At 41.7% G+C, this 24,968-nt stretch overlaps 1 protein-coding gene across 7 annotated transcripts in view; it reads left to right on the top strand.

Moving 5' to 3' along the window:
• The window catches only part of LDB2 (LIM domain binding 2), a 454,053-nt gene that overhangs the window by 360,350 nt on the left and 68,735 nt on the right, over positions 1-24,968 (top strand). For all 7 annotated transcript variants that reach the window (XM_027545088.1, XM_027545087.1, XM_027545085.1 and 4 more), the window contains exons 3-5: positions 11,433-11,605; positions 21,655-21,777; positions 24,156-24,239. In XM_027545088.1, the coding sequence (XP_027400889.1) occupies positions 11,433-11,605; positions 21,655-21,777; positions 24,156-24,239 (380 nt within the window). The remainder of the gene's footprint in view (positions 1-11,432; positions 11,606-21,654; positions 21,778-24,155; positions 24,240-24,968) is intronic.

The following is a 24,968-nucleotide window of genomic DNA, read 5'->3' as shown; positions in this document are numbered from 1 at the left end:
CCACCTGCAATGTGGGAGACCTGGGTTCGATTCCTGGGTTGGGAAGATCCCCTGGAGAAGGGAAAGGCTACCCACTCCAGTATTCTGGCCTGGAGAATTCCATGGACTGTATAGTCCATGGGGTCGCAAAGAGTCAGATACAGCTGAGCGACTTTCACTTTCACCCTTCAGCTCGGGTGTTTCTCTGACGCCTCACTCTTCCCATCAACACTGGCCTGTGTCCATGAGGCACAGTAACTAGGACATGGATTTAATCTGGAAGTTATTCAAGGGTTTAAATTTCATACCTATAGGGTACTGGTTCGTGGTAAGAGGTGCCGCAGTGGCTGTGGATTTCCCTTGCACAATGTCATTATCAAAACTGTGGGACAAAGAGATAAAGAATTTTGCCCATCATGAAAGGCACATAAGTGAGAAAAAACACTCTGTGGTATAGCTGAAAAAAATCATGAACCAAAGTTATCTGATTACCCTCAATCACTGGTTGAATTAAATGAGGTGAAATGAGGCAAGTCTTACACGTAAATTCTTGGAACTTTTAAACTGTAAATCCATTCATGGACTGCACTCACTGATTCAGCAAATATGTATGGGTTCCATTTGTGTGTCTGGAATGAATAAACAACGGAGAACAAGAATGAGCCGTGAGTTGCATCCTATTATATTTGTCCTTAATTAATGAACTCATAGCTCTAAGAATCACTTGACCAAAAGCTCCCTAAGAGCGGGATGAGATTTATCAGTCTGCACTGTTCCTCCAGCATCTCTGCTAGGTGGTGTCGTATAGAAGTCTTCTGGTAGAAAATGGAAGAAAAATGCCTATTAGATTTCTGGGAGGAACAAAAAATTTTGTGGCACTTTGAAACTGTGTTGACAGGTGGATGACACATTTAAAAGCAGCAACTTCATCAGATCATAATATAATATAATACATTGAAAAACAGAGTAAGTCCGTCTGATCACATCATTGGCTAAAGCCTGAAACTGCTGTTTCAGTCAGTCAGTCAGTCAGTCAGTCAGTTTAGTCGCTCAGTCGTGTCCAGCTCTTTGCGACACCATGAATTGCAGCACGCCAGGCCTCCCTGTCCATCACCAACTCCCGGAGTTCACTCAAACTCACGACCATCTAGTCGGTGATGCCATCCAGCCATCTCATCCTGTCATCCCCTTCTCCTCCTGCCCCCAATCCCTCCCAGCATCAGAGTCTTTTCCAATGAGTCAACTCTTCACATGAAGTGGCCAAAGTACTGGAGTTTCAGCTTTAGCATCATTCCTTCCAAAGAAATCCCAGGGCTGATCTCCTTCAGAATGGACTGCTTGGATCTCCTTGCAGTCCAAGGGACTCTCAAGAGTCTTCTCCAACACCACAGTTCAAAAGCATCAATTCTTCGGTGCTCAGCTTTCTTCACAGTCCAACTCTCACATCCATACATGACCACTGGAAAACCCATAGCCTTGACTAGACGGACCTTCGTTGGCAAAGTAATGTCTCTGCTTTTGAATATGCTATCTAGGTTGGTCATAACTTTCCTTCCAAGGAGTAAGCATCTTTTAATTTCATGGCTGCAATCACCATCTGCAGTGATTTTGGAGCCTAAGAAAATAAAGTCTGACAGTGTTTCCCCATCTATTTCCCATGAAGTGATGGGACCAGATGCCATGATCTTAGTTTTCTGAATGTTGAGCTTTAAGCCAACTTTTTCACTCTCCTCTTTCACTTTCATCAAGAGGCTTTTGAGTTCCTCTTCACTTTCTGCCATAAGGGTGGTGTCATCTGGATATCTGAGGTTATTGATATTTCTCCCGGCAATCTTGATTCCAGCTTGTGCTTCTTCCAGCCCAGCGTTTCTCATGATGTACTCTGCATATGAGTTAAATAAGCAGGGTGACAATACACAGCCTTGATGTACTCCTTTTCCTATTTGGAACCAGTCTGTTGTTCCATGTCCAGTTCTAACTGTTGCATCCTGACCTGCATACAGGTTTCTCAAGAGGCAGGTCAGGTGAACTGCACTGAGATTGAGCTGCCAGTCTTTGCAGCAGCCAAGAAGGTTCTGGAGAGTCTGGCCCCACCTCCTTTTCTGAGCTCTCCTGTCATCTCACTCTCCGTGACTATGGTCCCACCACACTTCCTTCCTTCTGACCCTGGGACACACCAGGCTCGTTCAGTTCCAGCTCGTTTCTGTCTTAGGGCTTTTGCCTTATAGGACCTTTTCATTCCCAGATGCTCACATGACCTGTGCAGCCTAGACTCAGTCCATCAACACCTCGCCACTGCAGCCTTGCAGACCAGCCAACCTAAACCAGCCTGCCTTCCTTCCCTACCAATTTTATTCTCTGTCTTCCCACTGTCTGCTATTTATCCCCAACACCTAGAACAATGTCAGGCCCATTGCAGGTACTTAATAAACATATATTGAATGAAAGAATCTTTGAAATAGCAAGAAAGAAGAATGTTTAAATCAGATTGCTTTGTTTACAAAAAGTAGTTAAAGGTACATGACAATGAAAATAATGAGTCAAGTGATTTGGGCTTGATTTACCTTCATCAAGACAAAGGAATCTGCCTTAATCCTGTATCACCCCCATCAAAGTTCAAGTATGTTTTAATTGCATTGTTTTGGTTATATAGTTATATTTGGTGGCTCAGTAGTAAAGAATCTTCCTGTCAATGCAGAAGCCGCAGGAGATGCGAGTTCAATCCCAGGGTCAGGAAGACCCCCTGGAGGAGGAACCAGCAACCCACTGCAGCATTCTTGCCTGGAGAATCCCAAGGACAAAGGCTCCAGTGGGCCACAGTTCATGGGGCTGCAGAGTCGGACACAACTGAGCTACCATGTATGAAGTCACAAGTACCATAAATAAAAACATCAGTGTTGTTTACTTCAGAACTAGGAGCACTCCCGTTCTGTTAGCATAATGCATTTACTAATATCTGAATTCAGAGAAGTCTAAAGTTGACCGAATCTTCACGTGTATTATGTAGTAGAATTTTGCACTTATGATGTAGTGGTATCTCTAGTAGACTTTCCTTTTGAATTTTTGAGGTACTGCAGCTTTAGAACAACTCTATAAAAACTACTCAGATTTAGGCCATCAGTTTATCCATTGTCATGTTTATGAAAAAATGTTTAAAAATCATAGTTCTCAATTGCTTAATAATAATTAACTATGCCTAATTAAAAGCACTAATGTGCAGTATGGTAGCATGATTTCCTTTTCCAATGAGGTAGAAAATCACTAGTTAAATAATTGTCAAGGGTGAAGTGGTCCTAATATATTGTTAGTTATATGCATTGCTCTTATTCCCCATTTTCACTGGGATCCTCAACCTTTTACATTTTTTGGAGTGATTTTTCTTTGAAAGGTGAAGTTATAGACATTTAGAATATAAGGGATGGCCCCAAACCAAAAGGTCTTCACATTGGACAATGGTTTTCAGAGCACTTAAGATCTGAACATTAGAACCTCAGTTTAGCCAGGATCTTTACCAAGAGCTTAGCATCACATCTCATAAACTATCTGAGAGTTAGACACTCCCCAGACTAGGAGTAATTGTTACATTGATTTCCCTAGAAGTATCTGAGTATGGTCATTTCACCACAACCTCATCAGGTTGATGTTTTAATCTTTTTAATTTTATTTTAATATGTGTTTTGGTTACTAGTTTGAACGTTTTCTCATGTGATTATTTTTCTCTTACAGTTTCTTTCATGTGAATTCCTTCTAAACATCCTCAAGAGTTTAAGAAAAACATTTCATAATTATTAGTAGAGACAAACTGCTCCAAAAGGCAGATGCTTATATCTTCTCAGTGATTAAGAGCTACCAATGTGTACCATTTGGTTTCTAAATAGGGGGAAATCAGCTAATATCTACAGGTATCAGCTTAATGTCTACAAGTAACCCCTACGAGAAAAAAAGAGAAGCTAGATCCTGCCTCCACAGCTCCATCAGCCCTCCAATTTTCACAGCAAGAATTTCTGGGGAAGAAGGGCCAATGCTTGGGGACAAACAGAACAACAAGGAAAAACTTCCCAAGGAACTGGAATTCAGAGCTCAGCACCCAAATTACCTTACGATAATGGGCTTCCCTGGTGGCTCAGATGGTAAAGAATCGGCCTGCAGTGCAGGAGACCGGGGTTCAATCCCTGGGTTGGGAAGATTCCCTGAGGAAGGAAATGGCAACCCACTCCAGTATTCTTGCCTGGGAATTCCCATGGACTGAGGAACTGATGGGCTACAGTCCGCGTGATCACAGAGTCAGACACGACTGAGCAAATAGCGCCCACGCGCGTGCGCGCGCGCGCGCGCACACACACACACACACACAAATTGTTAGCTATTCTGAACTAATCATGTTTACCTACAAGGTAGAGCCTTGTTTAAACATTCTTTATACACATTTCAGACTCCTGAATAATTTAATCTGTGATCTTCTTTTCTGTTTCATAGACACATGGATAAACAACATATACAGTATTCCACTCACATGTCACAGAAAATCTTCTCATGCTATCTGACTCTCCATACTTTCTCTTTCCAGTTTTTTGGAGCTTTGACCTAAATGTGTTAGAAAAATAGAATCACTTTTATAATTATTAGAATCTTAATCTCTTTTCAAGTATATTTGAAAGATACAATCCCTTTCATGGAGGCACAAATGTAGATTTATCATATCAATATTTAAATTATTTTCTATTCCAAGGATTAATGTATCAATGTAAAGCATAGGTATAGCTTATGAGTGGGACAGTACACAACTTAAATAGATTCCGAATTGGTGCGGCTGATGAATTAGGGGACCACGGGGTCTAAATCTGAAATGTTCACTTTAAAGCCATTTATATTAGGCTGTGCAGTGCAGATGCACCATTTATTAAATTAAAAGGACATTTTAATCTTAGTGCCTCAAAAGTAATAAAATTGTACATCAAATTCAGGATTCAGAAGAAAACAGCAAAGTTCAAAATCACAAATCTATTTTTTAACTTTATTTTTACATTATGTTACAGATACTTAGATATTTGTTATTAGAAATGAGGTGTTAAGACAAGGACAAAAATCTATCTTTGTGTTTCCAGCACCTGCCAAGGAGCTCTGCACCTACTCTGGGTTCAGTAAAGGTTTATAGAGGAGATCAATGAATGTGTTATAGAGCCGGTTCCTCAAACACATGCAATTCTTTCTTCTGGTTTCTTTTCCCATTCATTGTACATTAAATGTATCTAGTGTGCATGCGTGTCTTGTATTTTTGACTCCACTCCCTGGTAGAACAGAAGCTCTTTGATGGCAGACAGAATAACAGCCTCCCAGAAAAGTTCAGTCCTAACCCCTGGAACCTATGAAGACGTTACCTTTTGGCAAAATGAACTTTGCAGATTCGATTACATGAGGGATCTTGAGGTGGGCAATGATCTTGGATTATTTGGGTGGGCCCAGTGCACTCAGGGGGCTTCCCAGGTGACTCAGTGGGTAAAGAATCTGCCTGCAGTGAAGGAGATGCAGGAGACCTGGGTTCGATCCCTGGCTCAGGAAGATCCCCATGGAGGAGGCCATGGCAACCCACTTCAGTATTTGTGCCTGGAGAATCCCATGGGCAGAGGAGCCTGGAGGGCTGCAGTCTATGGGGTTGCAAAGACTCAGCGACTGAAGTGACTGAGCACACACACGTGCACACAGCACTCATGAGGGTCCTCAGAAGTGGGAGAGGGAGGCAGAGGAGGAGGCAAGGATGAGACACGTAGAGGCCGTCCACCATTGCTGACTCTGAAGATGGAGAAAGTGGCCACAGTCAGGCAGTAAGAGAGAGCTGTGGATGCTGGAAAAGCAGGAAAAGTGAATCTTCCCTAGAGCCTCTAGAAAGGAGCACAGCCCTGCTGACACCTTAATTTGGGCCCAGCAAGACCCACATCAGACTGTCAGAACTATAAGATAAGTAATAGATGATAGATAAATAATAGAGGATAGATAGACAGATGGATTTTAAGGCATTAAGTTTGTTGCTGTTGTTTAGTTGCTAAGTCACGTCCAACTCTGCGGCCCCATGGACTGTAGCCCCCCGGGCTCCTCTGTCCAAGGGATTTCCCAGGCAAGAAAATTAGATTAGCTTGTCATCTCCTTCTCCAGGGGATCTTCCCAACCCAAAGATCGAACCTGTGTCTCCAGCATTGGCTGGTGGATTGTTTACCACCGAGCCATCAGGGAAGCCCAAGTTTGTAACAGCAACAATTAAAATACAGATACAGTCTTTGACAACTTTTTCTTATCACTTCCTCTTTATTTTGTGTGTCCCCTCCTTTATTCCATGCTGAAACAGGACAACATTAATCAAGATATCTCTGTTTACTAATCACAGAAATCTAACACAAACTCGAGCAAAAAAGTGGGGGTCCATATTTCACATAAGTGGGACCTCCAAGAGATGGAGCTGGCTTCTGTCTCAGCTAAGATGAGCCCCACATCAGTCCACAGAGTCAGTGTCTCTTATCTGCTTCCTCTGTACAGAATTCAGCATCTCTACAATTCACATGCTTTTAGGGGCAAAACTATCCTCTTCCAGGGAAGAATTCTAATGTGTCCATCTTTGTAGCCTAAGAGATTGAAAGTCTGCTGTGATTATCCATTACTGACTTAGGAATGTCCCAAGACGCTTGTTTTATTCACTCATGATTCTGCAGTTTGGGCAAAGTCTCTGGAAAGCAGCTTGCTTCTGATCCATGTGAGACACACTCAAGGCAGCTCTTTGGGGGCTCAAGTGTCCAGAACATCCTTCCTCGTGCAAGCTACTGCTGGCTGTTGGCTGGATGCTCAACTGGGGATGTTGTCCTTTGTTCTTCCCTTCATGCGACTGTTCCACGCAGCTAGGTTGGGCTTCTTGCAGGATGGCAGTTTTAAAGAGTAGTTGGACTTTGCACATAGCAACCAGTTTTTCCCTTAAGCTCAAAGTGGAAGCGTCTAGGCCTTCTCAAGTTTGGGCCCCAACAGACACAAGGTTACTCGTGCCACCTTTATATATTTTTTAATTTATTTTTTTTAATTGAAAGATAATAGCTTTACAATACTGTGTTGGTTTCTACCATATATCAACATGAATCAGTCACAGATATAGGCATGTCTCCTCCCCCTTGAACCTCCCTCCCTCCCCCCACTCCATGCCACCGCTCTGTTGTTGTTCAGTCACTCACTCATGTCCGACACTTTGCGACCCCACAGACTGCTGCACGCCAGGCTTCCCTGTCCTTCACCACCTCCCACAGCTTGCTCAAACTCATGTCCGTTGAGACAGTGATTTCCATCCAGCAATCTCAGTCCTCTGTCATTCCCTTCTCCTCCTGCCTTCAATCTTTCCCAGCATCAGGGCCTTTTCTAATGAGTCAGCTCTTTGCATCAGGTGACCAAAGTAGTGGAGCTTCAGCTTCAGCATCAGTCCTTCCAGTGAGTATTCAGGACTGATTTCCTTTAGGATGGATTTGTTGGATCTCCTTGCAGTCCAAGGGACTCTCAAGCGTCTTGTCCAACACCACAGTTCAAAAGCGTCAATTCTTCGGTGCTCAGCTTTCTTTATGGTCCAACTCTCACATCCATACTTGACTACCGGAAAAACCATAGCTTTGACTAGATAGACCTTTGTCAACAAAGTAATGTCTCAGCTTTTTAGTATGCTGTCTAGGTTGGTTATAGCTTTTCCTCCAAGGAGCAAACACCTTTTAATTCCGCCCCCCCCCCCAGGTTGTCACAGAATTCAGGGTTTGAGCTCCCGGCATCATGCAGCAAGTTCTCACTGTCTGTCTTATACATGGTACTGCACATATGTCAGTGCTCCCTCCATCCGTCCCCCCCTCCTTCCCCCACTGTGTCCACAAGTCAGTCCTCTGTGTCTCTCTCTCCATTTCTGCTGCAGATAGGTTCAACAGTACCCTCTTTCTAGACTCCATATAAATACATTAATATAGGATATTTGTCTTTCCCTTCTGGACTTACTTCACTCTGTGTAATCTTCAAAAACCAGATGCTGTAGAAGGTGCTAAGAAAAGGGATCCCTCTTGCCCTGTTGGTGGGACTACAAATTGATACAACCACTATGGAGAATGGTGCAGAGATTCCTTGAAAAACTAGGAATAAAACTACACTATGACCCAGCATTCCCAATACTGGGCATATATCCTGAGAAAACTGTAGTTGAAAAAGACACATGTACCCCAGTGTTCACTGCAGCACGGTTTACAATAGCTAGGACATGGAAGCAACCTAGGTGTCCATCAACAGATAAATGGATGAAGAAGTTGTGATACATATACACAGTGGGATATCGCATGTGTGCTTACTAAGTTGCTTCAGTCATGTCCCACTGTTTGCAACCCTGTGGACTGAAGTCACCAGGCTCCTCTGTCCATGGGGATTCTCCAGACAAGAATACTGAAGTGGGTTGCCATGCCCTCCTCCAGGAAATTGTCCCGATCCAGGAATTGAACCTGAATCTCTTATGTGTTCTTGCATTGGCAGCCAGATTCTTTACCACTAGCCACTAGGAAGCCCCAGTGGAATATTACTCAGCCATAAAAAAGTTCTAATGAGGCAGATGAACCTAGAGCTTATACAGAGTGAAGTAAGCCACCTTCTATTTATGAAAGCAGAACACAGGATCCAGGCCTGATCTGAAAAGAGGAGGCTACATACGTAAGGTTGTGAATCCCACTGCTGTGATTCACTGGGGTCATCAGAGTAGCTAGTCTACCACGGAGGATACCAGAGCCTTGTGCGTGACGGTCCAAGTCAGACAGTGGGAAAATGGTAGAGCTAGTCCCACAAAGGACTCGGGACTGAAAACAACCCTCAGGTATCCCTAACAATCATTTCCTTCAGTGACAGAAAGGATTCAGTGAAGCAAAGTCGACACCCTCTATGTCTATTGAGTATAGAGCTTGTGCATTATCTAGAGTCAGAGAGAATATACTAGATGCAGACAAATACTCTATAATTCCACTTATACACGTCACCTAGAGTAGTCAAATTCATAGAGTCAGAAAGTATATTAGATGCCAGGGAACAAGGGGTCAGGAGGCAGGGAGGGGAGCCAGTATTTAAAGGGGACAGAGTTTCAGTTTAGGAAGGTGAAAACTTGAGGAGGTGGGTGATGGTGAGAGCTGCCCAGCAAAGTGAACATACTTTTAAAATAGTATGCTGTGTTTTATGTGACTTTTATCACAAAAAAAAAAGATTGAAAAATTTCAATTGAAAGTTAAGGAATTTTGAACTTTTTTCCGATTTGAATTTCCTTAAACTATGAATGAAAATAATGCTTACATATAGCAAACACTACTACAGAGAAATTAAATTGTGCATGATTCATGAATAAATGATAATGTGGCTAATCCAGTGATGTTCATTTGCATAACCTTTTTAATGTGACAATTCCTTGGATATTGTAGTGAAATATTTTCACCCTACATCTATATTTTTATGGTGTGTGTTTACTTTCCACAGTACATATCCCAAAATGTCAAAATTGCTAGAGCTGATTTATGGTAATTAGTTTTAACTTGGAATATTTGAAATGCATTTAATTAATTTTAGCTGTTTAGCAAAGTACAATAAGGTTTTTCATATTAGCAAAGTTTTCTTTATGACATATCAGCTATGCATATGTTTAAGGATATGACGGACTCAAATGACTCTTATTTGAATTTTATATTTAGCAAATAAGCATGCACTATTGGGGATTAGGCAGTATTTAGGAAGTGTATGTATAAGGATTACTTAGGATGAAATTGCCAAAGATCCTGGAATATTCAGCACACACTTGTTGATTGATTTCACTGCAGTAAATATGAAGCAATAACAACTATATAAATTATTCAGAGACTAGGCATTCACATTGGGATTCTTTAGCGATCACTTCAGAAAACATTTGGCAGAGTATTCTTTTCATAGTATTTTTCCAAATCCGTGTACAAAAGAGATATAGATTCATACGAAATGGATTAATACTGATTCTTTTAAAATGAAATTAAACATTTTTAAGCATTCAAGTTATGATTGCATGATCTTTCCTACTAAGGCACTCTTTGGTAATGTATTTATCTTAAATATTATTTTTGTCTTTCAGGAAGCCTTATATAGTGAATGTAAGAGATTTATTAAAACCTTGAATCACTTGAGAGTGCTTTAGTACTTTGCCTCAAAATCTGCACATAGGCAAAATTCCTGATATTATGAGTTGGGATTTTCAGGGTAAGAGGATTTGAAATCTCTGCTAAAGCAAGGGCTTGTTAGCTGTTTCTAAGCATCATATATCAGAGAGACCCAGCTACTTACGAACCGCTCAAACTAAAATGGGACAGGACAGGACATGCAGAATGAAAGAGACCAATCTAGACCAAGTAGAAGGTATCAGGTTTTCTTAAGATGGCCCTTTGATTCTGGAAAGAGATTTTCTTTCAACTCCAGAAGCAGATAGAGCAGTGCACATTCATGTAGGTATGGATTTCTTTGTATACAGATAGGGATCACTTGTTAAAGATATCCATTCATTAAAGCAGTTTGAGACATGGTGATGGAAAGTGTTTCAATGTATGCAGATTTTTTAAAAGTTTTTATTTTATATTGGAATGCATCTGATTAACAATATTGTGATAGTTTCGGGTGAACTGCAAAGGGACTCAACCATACGTATACATAATATCCATTCACCCCCAAATTCCCTTCCCATCGAGGCTGCCACACAAAGTTGAGCAGAGTTCCCTGTGCCATACAGTAGGGCCTTGCTGGTCACTCATTTTAAATATCACAGTGTGTACATGTCCATCCCAAACTCCTACGGGCATTTGCAGATTTGACGTTAGACACCCCAGTTATCTACTCATAAGTCACGTGTCTTTCAAACATTCCTAATAACTTTCTTTTGTAATAATCTTTGTGTTTCTTATAGTTCCTTATTCTCTTGACTTTGTGCTGAAGATCCAATGAGTGAGTGAAGCCCAAAAATAATTCATAGCCCACAAAGCATTACATTATCAAAACTTATATTACTATGACTACTACTACTACTAATAAAACATGATTGAGTAACCGGTGTGCAATCCATTGAAAAGTCCAAGTGAATTGGATATGTTTTATTTTTTGAAAATATGTTAACTTAAAGAATATCTATGTGGTCAAAAGTCATCAGCATTTCCCCCTTTATGTTTTAAGTACTAACTCTTAAATTATTGATGAATGCCAAATCTGGAAAGATGGTTGCATAAATTTTTTGTGAATAGAGATTTTATTTTATTACCTGTAAGCCATAAAGGATATGGCAGTTGGTAACGAGAAAAAATTTGCCTCTTGGTATGATCTGTATCCAGTTGGAGGTCTGGCCATGGTGTGGGGTATATGGGACCATCCGGATATTATTGTTAATGGTTTGTTTCTCTGCATGTCTCTTCCAGCTATCGGCAGGACCCTCATCCCTCGTTATTTTAGCACTGTGTTTGAAGGAGGGGTGACCGACCTGTATTACGTTCTCAAACACTCGAAAGAGTCCTACCACAACTCGTCCATCACCGTGGACTGTGACCAGTGTGCGATGGTCACCCAGCATGGGAAGCCCATGTTTACCAAGGTACGGGCTGGGCTCGGCGACACGGCTTGCTCTCCTCTGGGTGTGCTGCAGGATACTGATTAGGGTTTTCTTCTGGAACTTTAAGCTGACCTCTCACATGTCAGATGCGAACAGCCCTGTGAGGTCATCTCTTTGGTTTGTAACCTGGCAAGACTCTTTGGGGGAGCCCTGTGCATTTGATACAGACCCCAAGAAAGTCAAACAGGATAAACCTTCAAGAAAGAGAAGAGAGTTTTGGCTGCCTATCAAACGTAGGCTACTAAATTACAATTTTGGTGGGTTTTTTCTTTTTTTTTTTTTTTAATTGAGATATAATTGACATTTAACAGGTTTCTCTGGTAAAGACTCTACCTGTTAGGTGGGAGACACAGGTTTTTCCCTGGGTTGGGAAGATCCCCTGGAGAAGGGAATGGCAACCCACTCCATTATTCTTGCCTGGAGAATTCTGGGGACTGAGGGGTCTGGCGGACTACAGTCCATGGATTCACAGAGTGTCAGACACCACTGAGCAACTAACACTTACACCATTTATACCTAACAGTGTATTAGTCTTACGTTTACAACACGTTGATTTGATATATGTATATATTGTGAGGTGATTACTCATAAGTTTAGTTAACAACCATCACTGTGCTTAGTCACTCAGTCATATCCAACTCTTTGCAACCCCATGGACTGTAGCCCCCCAAGCTCCTCTGTCCATGGGATTTTCCAGGCAAAAATACTGGAGCGGGTTGCAATCCCTCCTCCAGGGGATCTTCCTGACCCGGGGATCGAACCCAGCTCTCCCACATTGCAGGCAGATTCTTTACTGTCTGAGCCACCAGGGAAGACCCCCATCCATCACCCAGTTCAGTTCAGTTCAGTCGCTCAGTCGTGTCTGACTCTGCGGCCCCATGAATCACAGCACGCCAGGCCTCCCTGTCCATGACCAACTCCCGGAGTTCACCTAAACTCATGTGCATTGAGTCAGTGATGCCATCCAGCCACTACTCATGCTTAAAATGTCTTGCTTGTGATGAAGCCCTTTAACATATTATTGACTGGGGGATTTTTTTTTAGAAACTAATGCCTGTGGTGTTAATATGTCTCTGGTCAGTAATGTGTTAAAGACTATTAGTAACTTTCAAATATACAACACTCGAAAGATACTGTGTATTATTCACTATAGCCCATGATGATATACATTACATAGAATTTCGGTTTTGATACTCAGGGATATCCTACAACTAAAAGAACATTCTTCTATTATTGTGCAGTCAGTATTTGTGCTGTGTTACTGAAATTAAAGTTTTTAAGGCTAAATTCAAATATTAAGAAGCAGGGGGAAAATCAACAAACCACAATTCAACTAGTCATAATCTTTAAGGAATACAAAAGTATAAAAATATAAATGGAAAGCTATAGACAATCCCTTTATATCATCTCCCAAGCAGAAAAATTAGTAAGAATAAATATTTAGTCAAAGAATCTGGAAAATGGAAGTTTATTTTAATGAACACTAGTTCATTGCATTTTGACTAAGACTCAGTGTGAAACCAGTTTGTAACATCAACAAAACCAGTTCTTTATTTTAGCTGAAAACACAAATGACAACCTTCTCTTTATAGTTAAGAGAAGCTGAATTATCAGGGTTAATTGCGGAAGCCTAAATTATAAAACTGAAGATGTGTCTCCTACTTACACACTATTTTGCTGAAAGAGTAGATATAAAACATTTATTATTTAAAGTATTCTTTGATCTTGGTGCAATTTCACCTTTCTGGTGCCCACAGGGGTGTTAAAAACGACAGGCAAAGAAATGCTTATATAAATGCAAAAACGAATCATCCAGTGCCGTTGAGTCTATGGTATCTTGATTATCATCCACAGACATTTTAAATGTGGAATAGGAGGAGGCTTTTTCCCATTTTCCCTTTTTAACCATTGAGCAGAGAGAAAAGCTGTCAGTCTGGGCTAAGGAAGATTCCCACTGCGTGTGATGGAGCATGCTGGTCTTGAGAGTTTTGTTGTGTGCAAAGGAATGGTCACCTGGGTGATGGTTTACTCTGTCCATGACTCACTTATTTTTGAAGACACCAAACATTTACATCACCTGTGGATACAGGAGCCATTTCTAGAATTACAAAGCCCGAGCACTGCAGGGAAAGCCTTTTTCTGTTGCTTCCATATCTGTTGTGTAAGCTTAGCGTTACTTTCCCTGGAAAAGGGAACGGCAACCCACTCCAGTATTCTGTGACTGAGCAACTCACACACACACATACATGGTGTTACAGCTTCCCACGTGGCGCTCATGGTAGAGAATCCGCCTGCCAAGGCAGGAGACATAGGAGACACGGGTTCGATCCCTGGGTCAGGAGGATCCCCTGGAGAAGGAAATGGCACCTCATTCCAGTATTCTTGCCTGGAAAATCCCATGGACAAAGGAGCCTGGCGGGCTACAGTCAGTGGGGCCACAAAGAGTCAGACACGACTGAGCCACTCAACACACTAACACTAGTGGACTTTTAGGTCATTCAAGAAAAACACACCAGTTCCTTATGCCTTCAGAGAAAAAAGAAATCCGTGATAATTAAACTTGGCTGTAATGAAGGAGCTACTTCCAAAGCCTGTAGCCACTGAAAATAAAAATGCATATTGCAATGAGCCTTTCGTATATTTCCTCCATGTCTTTCTCAGACCAAAACTTTTTCAGAAATGAACATAGTTGCTCTGAAGATATCGTGCTGTACATGCCAGATTGGTTTTAAATCAAAAAGAATCCCATTCTTCCTATGACTTGATAAGGTGGTTTTTTTTACCATTCAAATTAAGAAACCAAGGTTCTCCTCTGTTGCTTCCTCCTCCCTGCTGGAGCGCTCCCTCTCGCATGGCACCCCCTCCCACATGGGGACATTCTCCTGAACTCAGCTCTCTGGGTTTCAAGCTTTAATTATTTAGATCGCCCATCTGACTCTACTCCGTGGCAATACTTTTGCCAGCCCCAGTAATGAATATTTCTATGCTGTGATGAAAAAGATCACTTTCTGGGAAATGTAGCTTAGCTGTGTGGCCTTCGTCCAGATGCTAATTATGCACATTTATTTTTAGAATATTCCAAAGCGTTTCTTTTTTTTTTTTTTTTTTGCTCCTTGGGTGATTATTATACTACCCAAAGAATCTTTCCAATTTTTCTTTTGTTCTTATATTAATTAAAAATAACTCATCTTTGTGTAATAAAATAATATGGTGATTTAGTAGAAATCAGAAATCTAATGACCTTTCAGTACCACAAAGAAAAATAGTTTGGTAGCTGATGCTTTTTTTTTTTTAAAGGGGAGCCTGCTATTAGTACATGGTATCACTTAGCACATTATGTGCAGGCATTTTCGCATTGTTCTAATTTAGACTATCAATAAACTCTAATTCTCCAAATAGCGTTTGACTCTGCATTTCTGAGTTGCTTTTATGAAAATGTGGTCAACTGCTGAATCAAAAATCAGCCACAGCCCTAATCAACAGTAATATTTAATATTCCTCAGGACCACAAAGCATGTTTTGCAATTTCCTGACCCTAGGAACACTATAGATGCTGTAATGAGAGTTTTTACACATATATTCTGAAAGCTTTCTTTTCTGTATTCAACTTTGAATCAAATTGGAAGCAAAGCTTAATAATCAGAAGAGAAATCCCCAAGGCTTTCAGAATTAAAGACCCTTGAATTATATTTGAGGATGTGAATTCTGGCCAATACTGAAGGGACCCTCTCTGGGGTACATGTTGCATCATTTTGGGGTTCACAAACTGGAACCATAATTACAGCCATTATTGGACTCCTTATCATTTCTATAAACATAGGCTATGGTCTTTTCTTATCTCAATTATTTACTGTGAAATGATTTAATACTGTGGAAAAGTACCATGGAAATACCAACCAGTGTGGGCCTCCCTGGCAGCTCAGCTGGTTAAGAATCCGCCTGCAATGCAGGAAACCCCAGTTCAATTCCTGGGTTGGAAAGATCCACTGGAGAAGGGATAGGCTACCCTCTCCAGTATTCCTGGACTCCCCTGGTGGCTCAGACGGCAAAGAATCCACCCACAATGCAGGAGACCTGGGTTCAATCCCTGGGTTAGGAGGATCCACTGCAGAAGAGAATGGATACCCACTCCAGTATTCTTACCTGGAGAATCCCATGGACAGAGGAGCCTGGCAGGCTACAGCCCATGGGGTCACAAAGAGTCAAACATGAGTAACTTTCACTTTTTTTCCAATATGAATCCTCACTGATGTCTTTGACAGTTGGTTCATCATTCTTATTATGTTATACTCTTGTGTGCATGCTCAGTCGTGTCTGACTCTGCAACCCCATGGAATGTAGCACGCCAGGCTCCTCTGTCCATGGGATTTTCCAGACAGGAATACTGGAGTGGGTTGCCATGCCCTACTCCAGGGGATTTTTCCAACCCAGGGATTGAACCTGTGTCTCTTAAATCCAGCTACACTGGCAGGCAAGTTCTTTATCATTAGCACCACCTGGAAAGCCCTTTATGCTCTCATCCTGACTCTAATGGAATTACTATATCAATGAGTATATCACTCTAATAAATATATATATATATATGTATTTACCTATGGGCTTCCTTGGTGGCTAAGTAGGTAAAGAATCTTCCTGCAATGCAGGAGACCCGGGTTCAATCCCTGAGTCAGGAAGATCCCCGGGAGAAGTAAATAGTAACCCACTCCAATATTCTTGCCTGGGAAATTCCATGGACAGTGGAGCCTGAGGGGCAAAGGTGTCCATGGGATCACAAAGAGTTGGACACAACTTAGCAATTAAACCACTATGGATTGACATGTGCAACATTTCCAAGTAAGATACACTGAGCTTTATGCAACTGTTAATCTAAAAGCCTTAGTCCATGCAAACTGTTCTAAGCATAAAGACCAAGAAAAATTAAATGAACACTCCCATCTAACAAGCATATTGTATTTCGTAAAAGCTGCATGAGAATCATTTTGTTATACAACGACATGGTCAGTATTGCCTTACGATTAGGCAAAGAAAGAAAAGGGTTAAAAAGCTACGGGTTAGTTTGAGAAATGTTCTTTTTTAGTTCTCTTGTTCCTGGCCTAGTCTCAAGCCAACACGTGATGCACTGAATGCCTGCCAGCCTCTTTCTTGTTGATCCTCCGGAGACCATCTGTGCTGGGGGCATTGATTAGAGTGTGTCTGCTGGGATTACATCTTTTCTGTTGCCATGCCAACTAATCAGCTGATTTTGGTTACCACAGAAACAAAATGTCAGAGCTCACAGTAACATGAATTCAGCACAACAGAAAATGTTTTCTTAATTGGGGACCCTTTTGAATTTGGATTCCAAGTGAAAGGCAGCTTTTTTTTTTTTAAAGGCCAACTTTAGATAAAAGCTACATTAATTGTATTGATTACGAGGAATGCACAGAGTTTTTCTGAAAAGAGGAAACATTAATTCCTCTTCGTAAGCTATGCTCATTTTTTTAACTATTCCAAACAAGGAATATATATATATATATATATATATATATATATATATGTATATTTTTTTTTCTTAAGCATCTCTATTTCATTTTCTGATTGTTGCATGTAAAATAAAATAAATCACAAAACCTTCAGTTTCCTTTGACCTCCATGAGGAGGGCAGGGCGTGGAGAGGATGAGCAGGGCTTGGGAGGAGGCTGTGGGAAGAATTGCTTGGGGAAGGTCAGCATTGATCAAATTGTCTCCCATCCTTTCATTCAAAGAAGTCACCAGGGCTCCTCAGATGCTAAAGAATCCGCCTGCAATCCCAGAGACCTGGGTTCAGTCCCTGGGTCAGGAAGATCCCCTGGAGAAGGGAATGGATACCTACTCCAGTGTTCTTTCCTGGAGAATTCCATGGACAGAGGAGCCTGGCGGGCTACAGTCCATGGGGTCACAAAGAGTCGGACACGACTGAGTGACTTTCACCCACTTCAGTCATTTAGTTTCCCTTAAAGAAAACACTCAACACAGCCACTTAGATTCAGTTCTCAGAATTCCTCTCTTGCACATGTTATGTCCCGGATAAACCTGAGTCCTTGGTTTTAGCTGAGAAAGGAGGAATCCAAGGTTGTTGCAATGTTTCTTTTCGGAGGCCCTTAGCAGTTTGATGGCAAGAAGAGTCCTCAGCTGGTTTGCTGCATCACAATAAACAAAGAACACAGTTGAACATGGCCTTAGAGATTCTCCAGCTGAGTAATTCATCAGAAGAACTGCACCCAGGCCTCCCCTTATGAAATTCTATTCCTGTGGAAGTAAACCAGAACCTGTCTCTGCCTTAGGTTTTTGTCTCATAAACACAAAACAAATAGATTAGATAATAAAAAAAAAAGCATGACATTTAACTGGGCTAATATTTGCTTAAACATCCAATAACCCCTCTCTTTAAAAGAAAAGGATTATGGCATCCAAATATCCCTGTCCTGTATTGTCAAGACATTTCTCTGCCCATGTCTGGCCATAGTCACCTCTCTTCTGGGAAAGCCTCCCCTGCTGGTGGCTTCTGTCCTGTTAACAGGGAAGAATTGTGTGGCTTAATCTCCATGCAACTCTTTGGAAAACCTTGGTACATTAAGTCTGATGCTGGCGGGCAAGGCTCTGGAGGAGTGGTGTGGGGACGCTGAAGTCTTCCCCCATTTCACTGTACTCTACTCTCATGGCGAAGATCCAGAAACGAGGCTCTGAAGACCACTCAGTCGAGGAGTTTGAGGGCAAGCAGCCCAAACGCCTGGAATTACCCACAGCTTGTGCTAATCGGATCTGAGTCAGAGGCCTTCACCCAGATTATCAATAATTATCTGACAGTGCTTCTGAGACCTTTGATGAAATGAAAATGGCAGGTGTTATTAGCATCTTTCTTTTTTTTTTTCAAAGCATCTTTCTTAAGTCATGCTCTATCAACAGGTTACTACTAATTCTCCTGCACTTGGTGTTCTGCTTGTTTAAAGAAAATAGTTCTTTAAATTAGAGAGACTAGGAAGCACCTAACCCAGTGCCTAGGACATAGTTGGAGTTCAGTAATTGATGGTTTTTGGTATAAAATTCCCAAAGAAGGAAGTGATTATTCAGTTCAGTTCAGTTGCTCAGTCCTGTCCGACTCTTTGAGACCCCATGGACTGCAGCACGCCAGGCCTCCCTGTCCATTGCCAACTCCCAGAGTTTACTCAAACTCATGTCCATTGAGTCGTTGATGCCATCCAACCATCTCATCCTCTGTTGTCCCCTTCTCCTCCCACCTTCAATCTTTACCAGCATCAGGGTCTTTTCAAATGAGTCCCTTGGACTGCAAGGAGATCCAACCAGTCCATCCTAAAGGAAATCAGTCCTGAGTGTTCACTGGAAGGACTGATACTGAAGCTGAAACTCTAATACTTTGGCCACCTGATGCGAAGAACTGACTCATTTGAAAAGAAATTTGAAGTGATTATTAAGATTTCATAAAAGGTTGACGTGCTGTACTATGTCACTTCAGTAATGTCCAACTCTTTTTGACCCTATGGACTGTAGCCCGCCAGGCTCCTCTGTCCATGGGATTATCCAGGCAAGAATACTGAAGAGGGTTGCTGTGCCCTGCTCCAGGGGATCTTCCTGACTCGGGGATTGAACCCGTGTCTCTTATGTCTCCTGCGTTGGCAGGCGGGTGGTTAACCACTACCGCTGCCTTAGGAAGCCCAAAAGAATGATTTACATTGCTAATTATCTTCATGGACTATAGTTTAGACTATTTCTAAAATGATCATATTCCCTATTCAGTTGATTGTTATTTTTTCTTTAAGTATAAGTGCAATGATTTCCAAAGTTTTGTACTTTTTTTAGCCTAAGAAATCTTTCTCCAGTCAGGCTTGATCAGAGGTCCACTACTTAAAACAGATAAAACTGAAGCTGTTCTGGTTGAATCAAGAAAGTGAGTGGGAATCTCAGTGTTAGGTGGAGGCTTAGCTCTTCCCAGAAGAGCCCCAGATACACTGCTCATAACTGCCCAGGTCTCAGATAGGACATTACAATAACCCCTGGTCTAAGGCTCTGTGTTCTTTGGTTGCATGTCTTTCATCTTTAAACTATCATTTACTGTCAAGTACAATATCAGGCAGGCTTCCATGGTGTCTCAGCTGTAAAGAATCCACCTGCCAATGCAGGAGACATGGGTTCAATCCCAGGGTCAAGAAGATCCCCTGGAGAAGGAAATGGCAACCCACTCCAGGATCCTTGCCTGGAGAATCCCATGGACAGAGGAGCCTGACAGGCTACACTCCATGGGGTCACAAAGAGTTGGACATGACTTAGCAACTAAACAACACCAACAATACTAGGCAATCTATATACAAAATTTCACTTAATATACTTTCCCAATATCCCTATCTAGCGGTATTCTGATCCTTATTCTGCAGATGAGGAAACTGAAACTTATGGAATCTGTTTGATTTTCTGAAAGTTGCAAAATAAGTGGAAAACAGAGTCAAGATTTGAATCTAGGACTTTCTGGTGCCAAAGCCTCCTATTTTTGTACTGCTTCTCTAGGCAAACGTGGGCTGAATAACGAGCTACAGTTATTTAAACTGGACCAATATCCTGTCACTGCTTCCCATCTTAGAGGTGAGATAGGATGAGTGGCGTAAGACTTCCCCACATTTTCTTTCATTTCAAAGTCATTAACAGTGAAAAAAAGGCTTCACCAACGGCATAGTAGGTAAAAAATCTGCCTGCAGTACAGGAGACACTGGAGATGCAAGTTCAGTCCCTGGGTCGGAAAGATCCCCTGCAGAAGGAAATGGCAACCCACTTCAGTATTCTTGCCTGAAAAATCCCATGGACAGAGGAGCCTGGCGGGCTACAGTCCAAAGGGTTGCACAAGAGTTGGACATGACTGAGCAACACAGCACACAGCACACCAGTGAGAAGAAATGTGAATAAAATAGGAACTAGGGAATTTTCTGACAGTCCAGTGGTTAGGACGTGGCCATTTCACGGCCATGAGTCCAGGTTCAATCCCTGATCAGGGAACTAAGATCCTGTAAGCTGCCAAAAAAAAAAAGAAAAATGAACTGCATGCCAAAAATCATCTGACTTTCAAAAGCAGATAAAAATGCTACCTTGTCTCTGATCACTCTATAAGACTCACTATATTTCATTAATAATATACATTTATCTTAGGTTAATTTGGCTCCCCAAAGCCTGGCCCGTTATACAAGCAGAATTCGTCATGTCTAATAGAATGTGATTCAAGGAATTTACTCTAAAATGTCTTTCTTTCCAAACATCTGTAATTGATAACCCACAGCCTTGGGTTAAGCACCACCCTCTGACATTTCTCTTTGGAAATGAAAACTTCTTCTGCTTCAGTTCAGCTCAGTTCAGTCACTCAGTCCTGTCCGACTCCTTGTGACCCCATGGCCTGCAGCATGCCAGGCTTCCCTGTCCATCACCAACTCCCAGAGCTTGCTCAAACTCATGTCCATCAAGTTGGTGATGCCATCCAACCATCTCATCCTCTGTCGTCCCCTTCTCCTCCTGCCTGGGTGAGCTTGAAGTAACTCATATTTACACGAAATACTTGTATTAGGTACTTTCTCCCAGAGTAGGATAACCGAGATTAGAACAGAGCTCAAACTCTTAGTCTAGAAGGATGATGAAAGTGGAGGAGAAAGGAGATGAAAGCATGCTAATGTTATGGGGGACACATGTACCAGGAGTGTTTGACACAGCATCGCTATAAGATGGGTTTTGTTCGCATATTTACAAATGAAGAAATAGGGGCTCGTGGACTTTCTGCCAAAACTAGTTGAGTTACCAGTAGCTCATGGCTGGTGAGCTGCTGTGCTGACCTTTGACCCCATTAATTTCAGAGCTGAGACCTTGCTCCATGGATGCGTCACCTGTGCCACGTTTTTGCCAAGATCGAGCACCTGCCAAGAGGAGTCAGGGAGACCGCGTTGAGTGGCTGACATGTGAATTACAAAAACGTCGCGATCACCAAGTGCATAACCATTGATCCTCCTGTTTGTCCCTTCCAGGTGTGTACAGAAGGCAGACTGATTTTGGAGTTCACCTTTGACGACCTCATGAGAATAAAAACATGGCACTTTACCATTAGACAATACAGAGAGTTAGTCCCAAGAAGCATTCTAGCCATGCACGTAAGTACTTAATTTCTATTTCACTTTCTTCCCTTTCATCCCCTCATCTTACCCAGAAAAGAGAAGCCCTGTTTTCTCACTGTGAAAGGGCTCCCAGAAACTTCACACTTTAGGCGATTAACTCTAAATTTTGAGTTTTCTCATCAACCATTTTCATCCATAGGCCCCTTTTGCCCTCCTTTGTTTCTGAGTTTGGTAAATTGTGAGACTATTTCCTTTCCTACTTTATTATTTTAAACTCCAAATGGAGGTTACCTCAATAAACAGTCTGTACTTTTCTTAAATTCCACGCATTTGTTATCAAGTACCACTCAGCCTGGGCTAATAAACCTGTTATGTATAAATGAGAGAAATAAAACAAGGAGTAGGAAAACAGTTTCCAGTTTTTATTGGAACCATCTGACAAGATGTGGGGTTCACACACCGCTGATGTGTGTGCACACACTTCCTAACCACGGCATTGGAAACCCGAGGAAGACCTGGGTTCCTCTTGATTGCATTTGGCTGTAAATCATATCAAATTGCTTGGACATCAAGAAGGTCCGAGGGTGGATTCGATGCCAATCTAGAGAGATGTTTTAATGGTAAGCCCTGACAGAAACTCATCAGGTCAGTCCCGTGAGAAGGAATCACCAGGCACTGACTTAATGAATGCTTCTTCCAGAGTGCACGATGCAGCAGCTTCTGAGAAAATGCTCTGGAGCAAAATCAGATTTGAGCCTGATTTTTAAGACCCGATGTGGTGAAAAGAGAATACAATCACAGTTGTAATTGCAACCCACTCCAGTACTGATTGACAACCCGCTCCAGTATTCTTGCCTAGAGAATCCCATGGGCAGAGGAGCCTGGTGGGCTACAGTCCGTAGAGCCTCAGAGTCAGACACAACTGAAGTGACTTAGGATGCACGCACGCATGTGTACAGAGGACCCTCTTTTCAGAAATTGAGATGAAAAATGGCAAGCTATTTTCACCTACATTAGTTTTTTTTTTTTAATTTATCTACACAAAGCCAATTGGTTGCATTACTCTGAGGGAAATTAAGTACAGAAAAAGAATAAATTAAGATGTTGGTATAACCTAGATGGTCTCAGGAATGCAGACCCGGAGGCAAGAAGATGTTTACTTAAGACTTCCTCTGTTTAGCAAGAGTTTATATCTATCAAGAGTTTATATCTATCAAGAAAGAAGGGAAAACAAACAGAAAGAAAGAGCAGTGACTAAGAGACTCACCTTACAACGGAATCCAGAAAGAATCTGTTTTCTTTTCTCGCCAAACAGAACACTGGGGGTGGCCCATGAAACATGACATCTTGATATTTTTAATGTGGCTGATATTTCTGAAAATAGAATGCATACCTTTACGGTCCTTCAGGATTAAAGTTGTTGAGGACATCTATTTGTAGCCTCAGCTTAACGGAGAGGAGAGTTAGACATTTTTAATATATATGTATTAATATATTTCATGGCAGTTCCAAAATTTTCAAGTATAGGACTCAACTCCCAGCGGCTACAAACACTGTCATGAGATTTCCTTGGTGGCCCAGTGGTTAAGAATCCACGTTTCCATTGCAGGGGTCTCAGGTTCGATCCCTGGTCTAGGAACAAAGATCCCCCATGCCTCATGATGTGGTCAAAAATAAAACAGAAAGGTGTCCTCCCCCCATAAATAACATCAGTAGATAATTAATAGAGATTAGAAAAAAAATTTTGAAGATCTTAAAAAAAAAAAACTATTATCATAACCCACAGCAAAGGCCAGTCCTAAAGCATGTGTGCGTGTGTGCTAAGTCACTTCAGTCATGTCCAACTCTTTGCGACCCCATGGACTGTAGCCTGGCCAGGCTTCTCTATCCATGGTAATTTTCAGGCAAGAATACTGGAGTAGGTTGTCATTTCCTTCTCCAGGGAATCTTCTCCACCCAGGGATCGAACCCAAGTTTCTTACATCTTCTGCATTAGCATTGGCAGGAAGGTTCTTTACCGCTAGCACCATCTGGGAAGCCCTAAAACATGGTTCTGCCAAACCCAGACCCCACCTCCCCTCAGAGTTAAGGGGGCGCCAGGGACCTGGAGATGTCCTGATCGGGCTTAATAACCCTCCTCTGGAAGACACAAGGCCTCTCACAGAGGAAATAAAGTCCTTTCTCCCATCTGACTCAGTTCAGTTCTCCCTGGCAATGAGTCTTGCACCATTGATCCAAAGGTGACCTTGAGCGTTATATGCAAGTATCTTCAAAATGTAAAACAAATTATCTCCAGCAACCTACCCTCTGAGAAAAACTGGCAAGATGCACGTCTTAGCAGCAGTAGCACAGTCGGGACTTCCTTGATACTGTCTTGAGGGGATAAAATATTTGATTTTCTTTTTCCTGTTTAGGCACAAGATCCTCAGGTCTTGGATCAGCTGTCCAAAAACATCACCAGGATGGGGCTGACAAATTTCACCCTCAACTACCTCAGGGTAAGACCAATGGGCTGAGGTATTTCCCGTTGAGTTTGAAAAGTGTTTTAGAGATTTATGCGTATCTTGAACCAAGGAATTAAAATGAGGTAATCTAGCACAATACATATGTCTTTTTAAAATGTATCTTATTCAAGTATAGTTAATTTACAATGTTGTGTTAATTTCTACTGCACAGCAAAGTGATTCAGTTATACATATATATACATTCTCTTTCATTTCGTATTCTTTCCCATTATAGTTATCACAGGATATTGATACAGTTCCCTGTGCTGTACAGTAGGAGTTTGTCGTTTATCCATTCTGTGTATGGCGGTTTGCATCTGCAGATCCAGAACTCCCACTTCATGTCTCCCTTGGCAATCCCAAGGCTGTTCTCTATAGCTGTCAGGCTGTTTTGCAAATAAGTTCATTGTGTCTTATTTTAGATGCCACATGGATGTGATTCTCTATTCTAAGAAGTATTTGTCTTTCTTCTTCTAACATACTTCACTTAGTATGATCGTCTCTAGCTCCATCCATGTTGCTGCAAATGACGCTATTTCATTCCCTTCTGTGGCTGAGCAATATTCCACTGTATGCGTGTACCACATCTTACTTATCCATTCATCCACTGATAGGCATTTAGGTTGTACCCAGGCCCTGGCGACTGTGAATAGCAGCACAATGTGTATGTCTTACACCACTCTGTGTGCCTGTGTGTGTGTGTGATCAATGGATGATTGGATT

This window comes from Bos indicus x Bos taurus, chromosome 6 (genome assembly GCF_003369695.1).
Source record: "Bos indicus x Bos taurus breed Angus x Brahman F1 hybrid chromosome 6, Bos_hybrid_MaternalHap_v2.0, whole genome shotgun sequence".
Taxonomy (NCBI): Eukaryota; Metazoa; Chordata; class Mammalia; order Artiodactyla; family Bovidae; genus Bos; species Bos indicus x Bos taurus.
The sequence above is the reverse complement of the archived record's forward strand: the minus strand, read 5'-3'. Positions and strand labels throughout refer to the sequence as shown.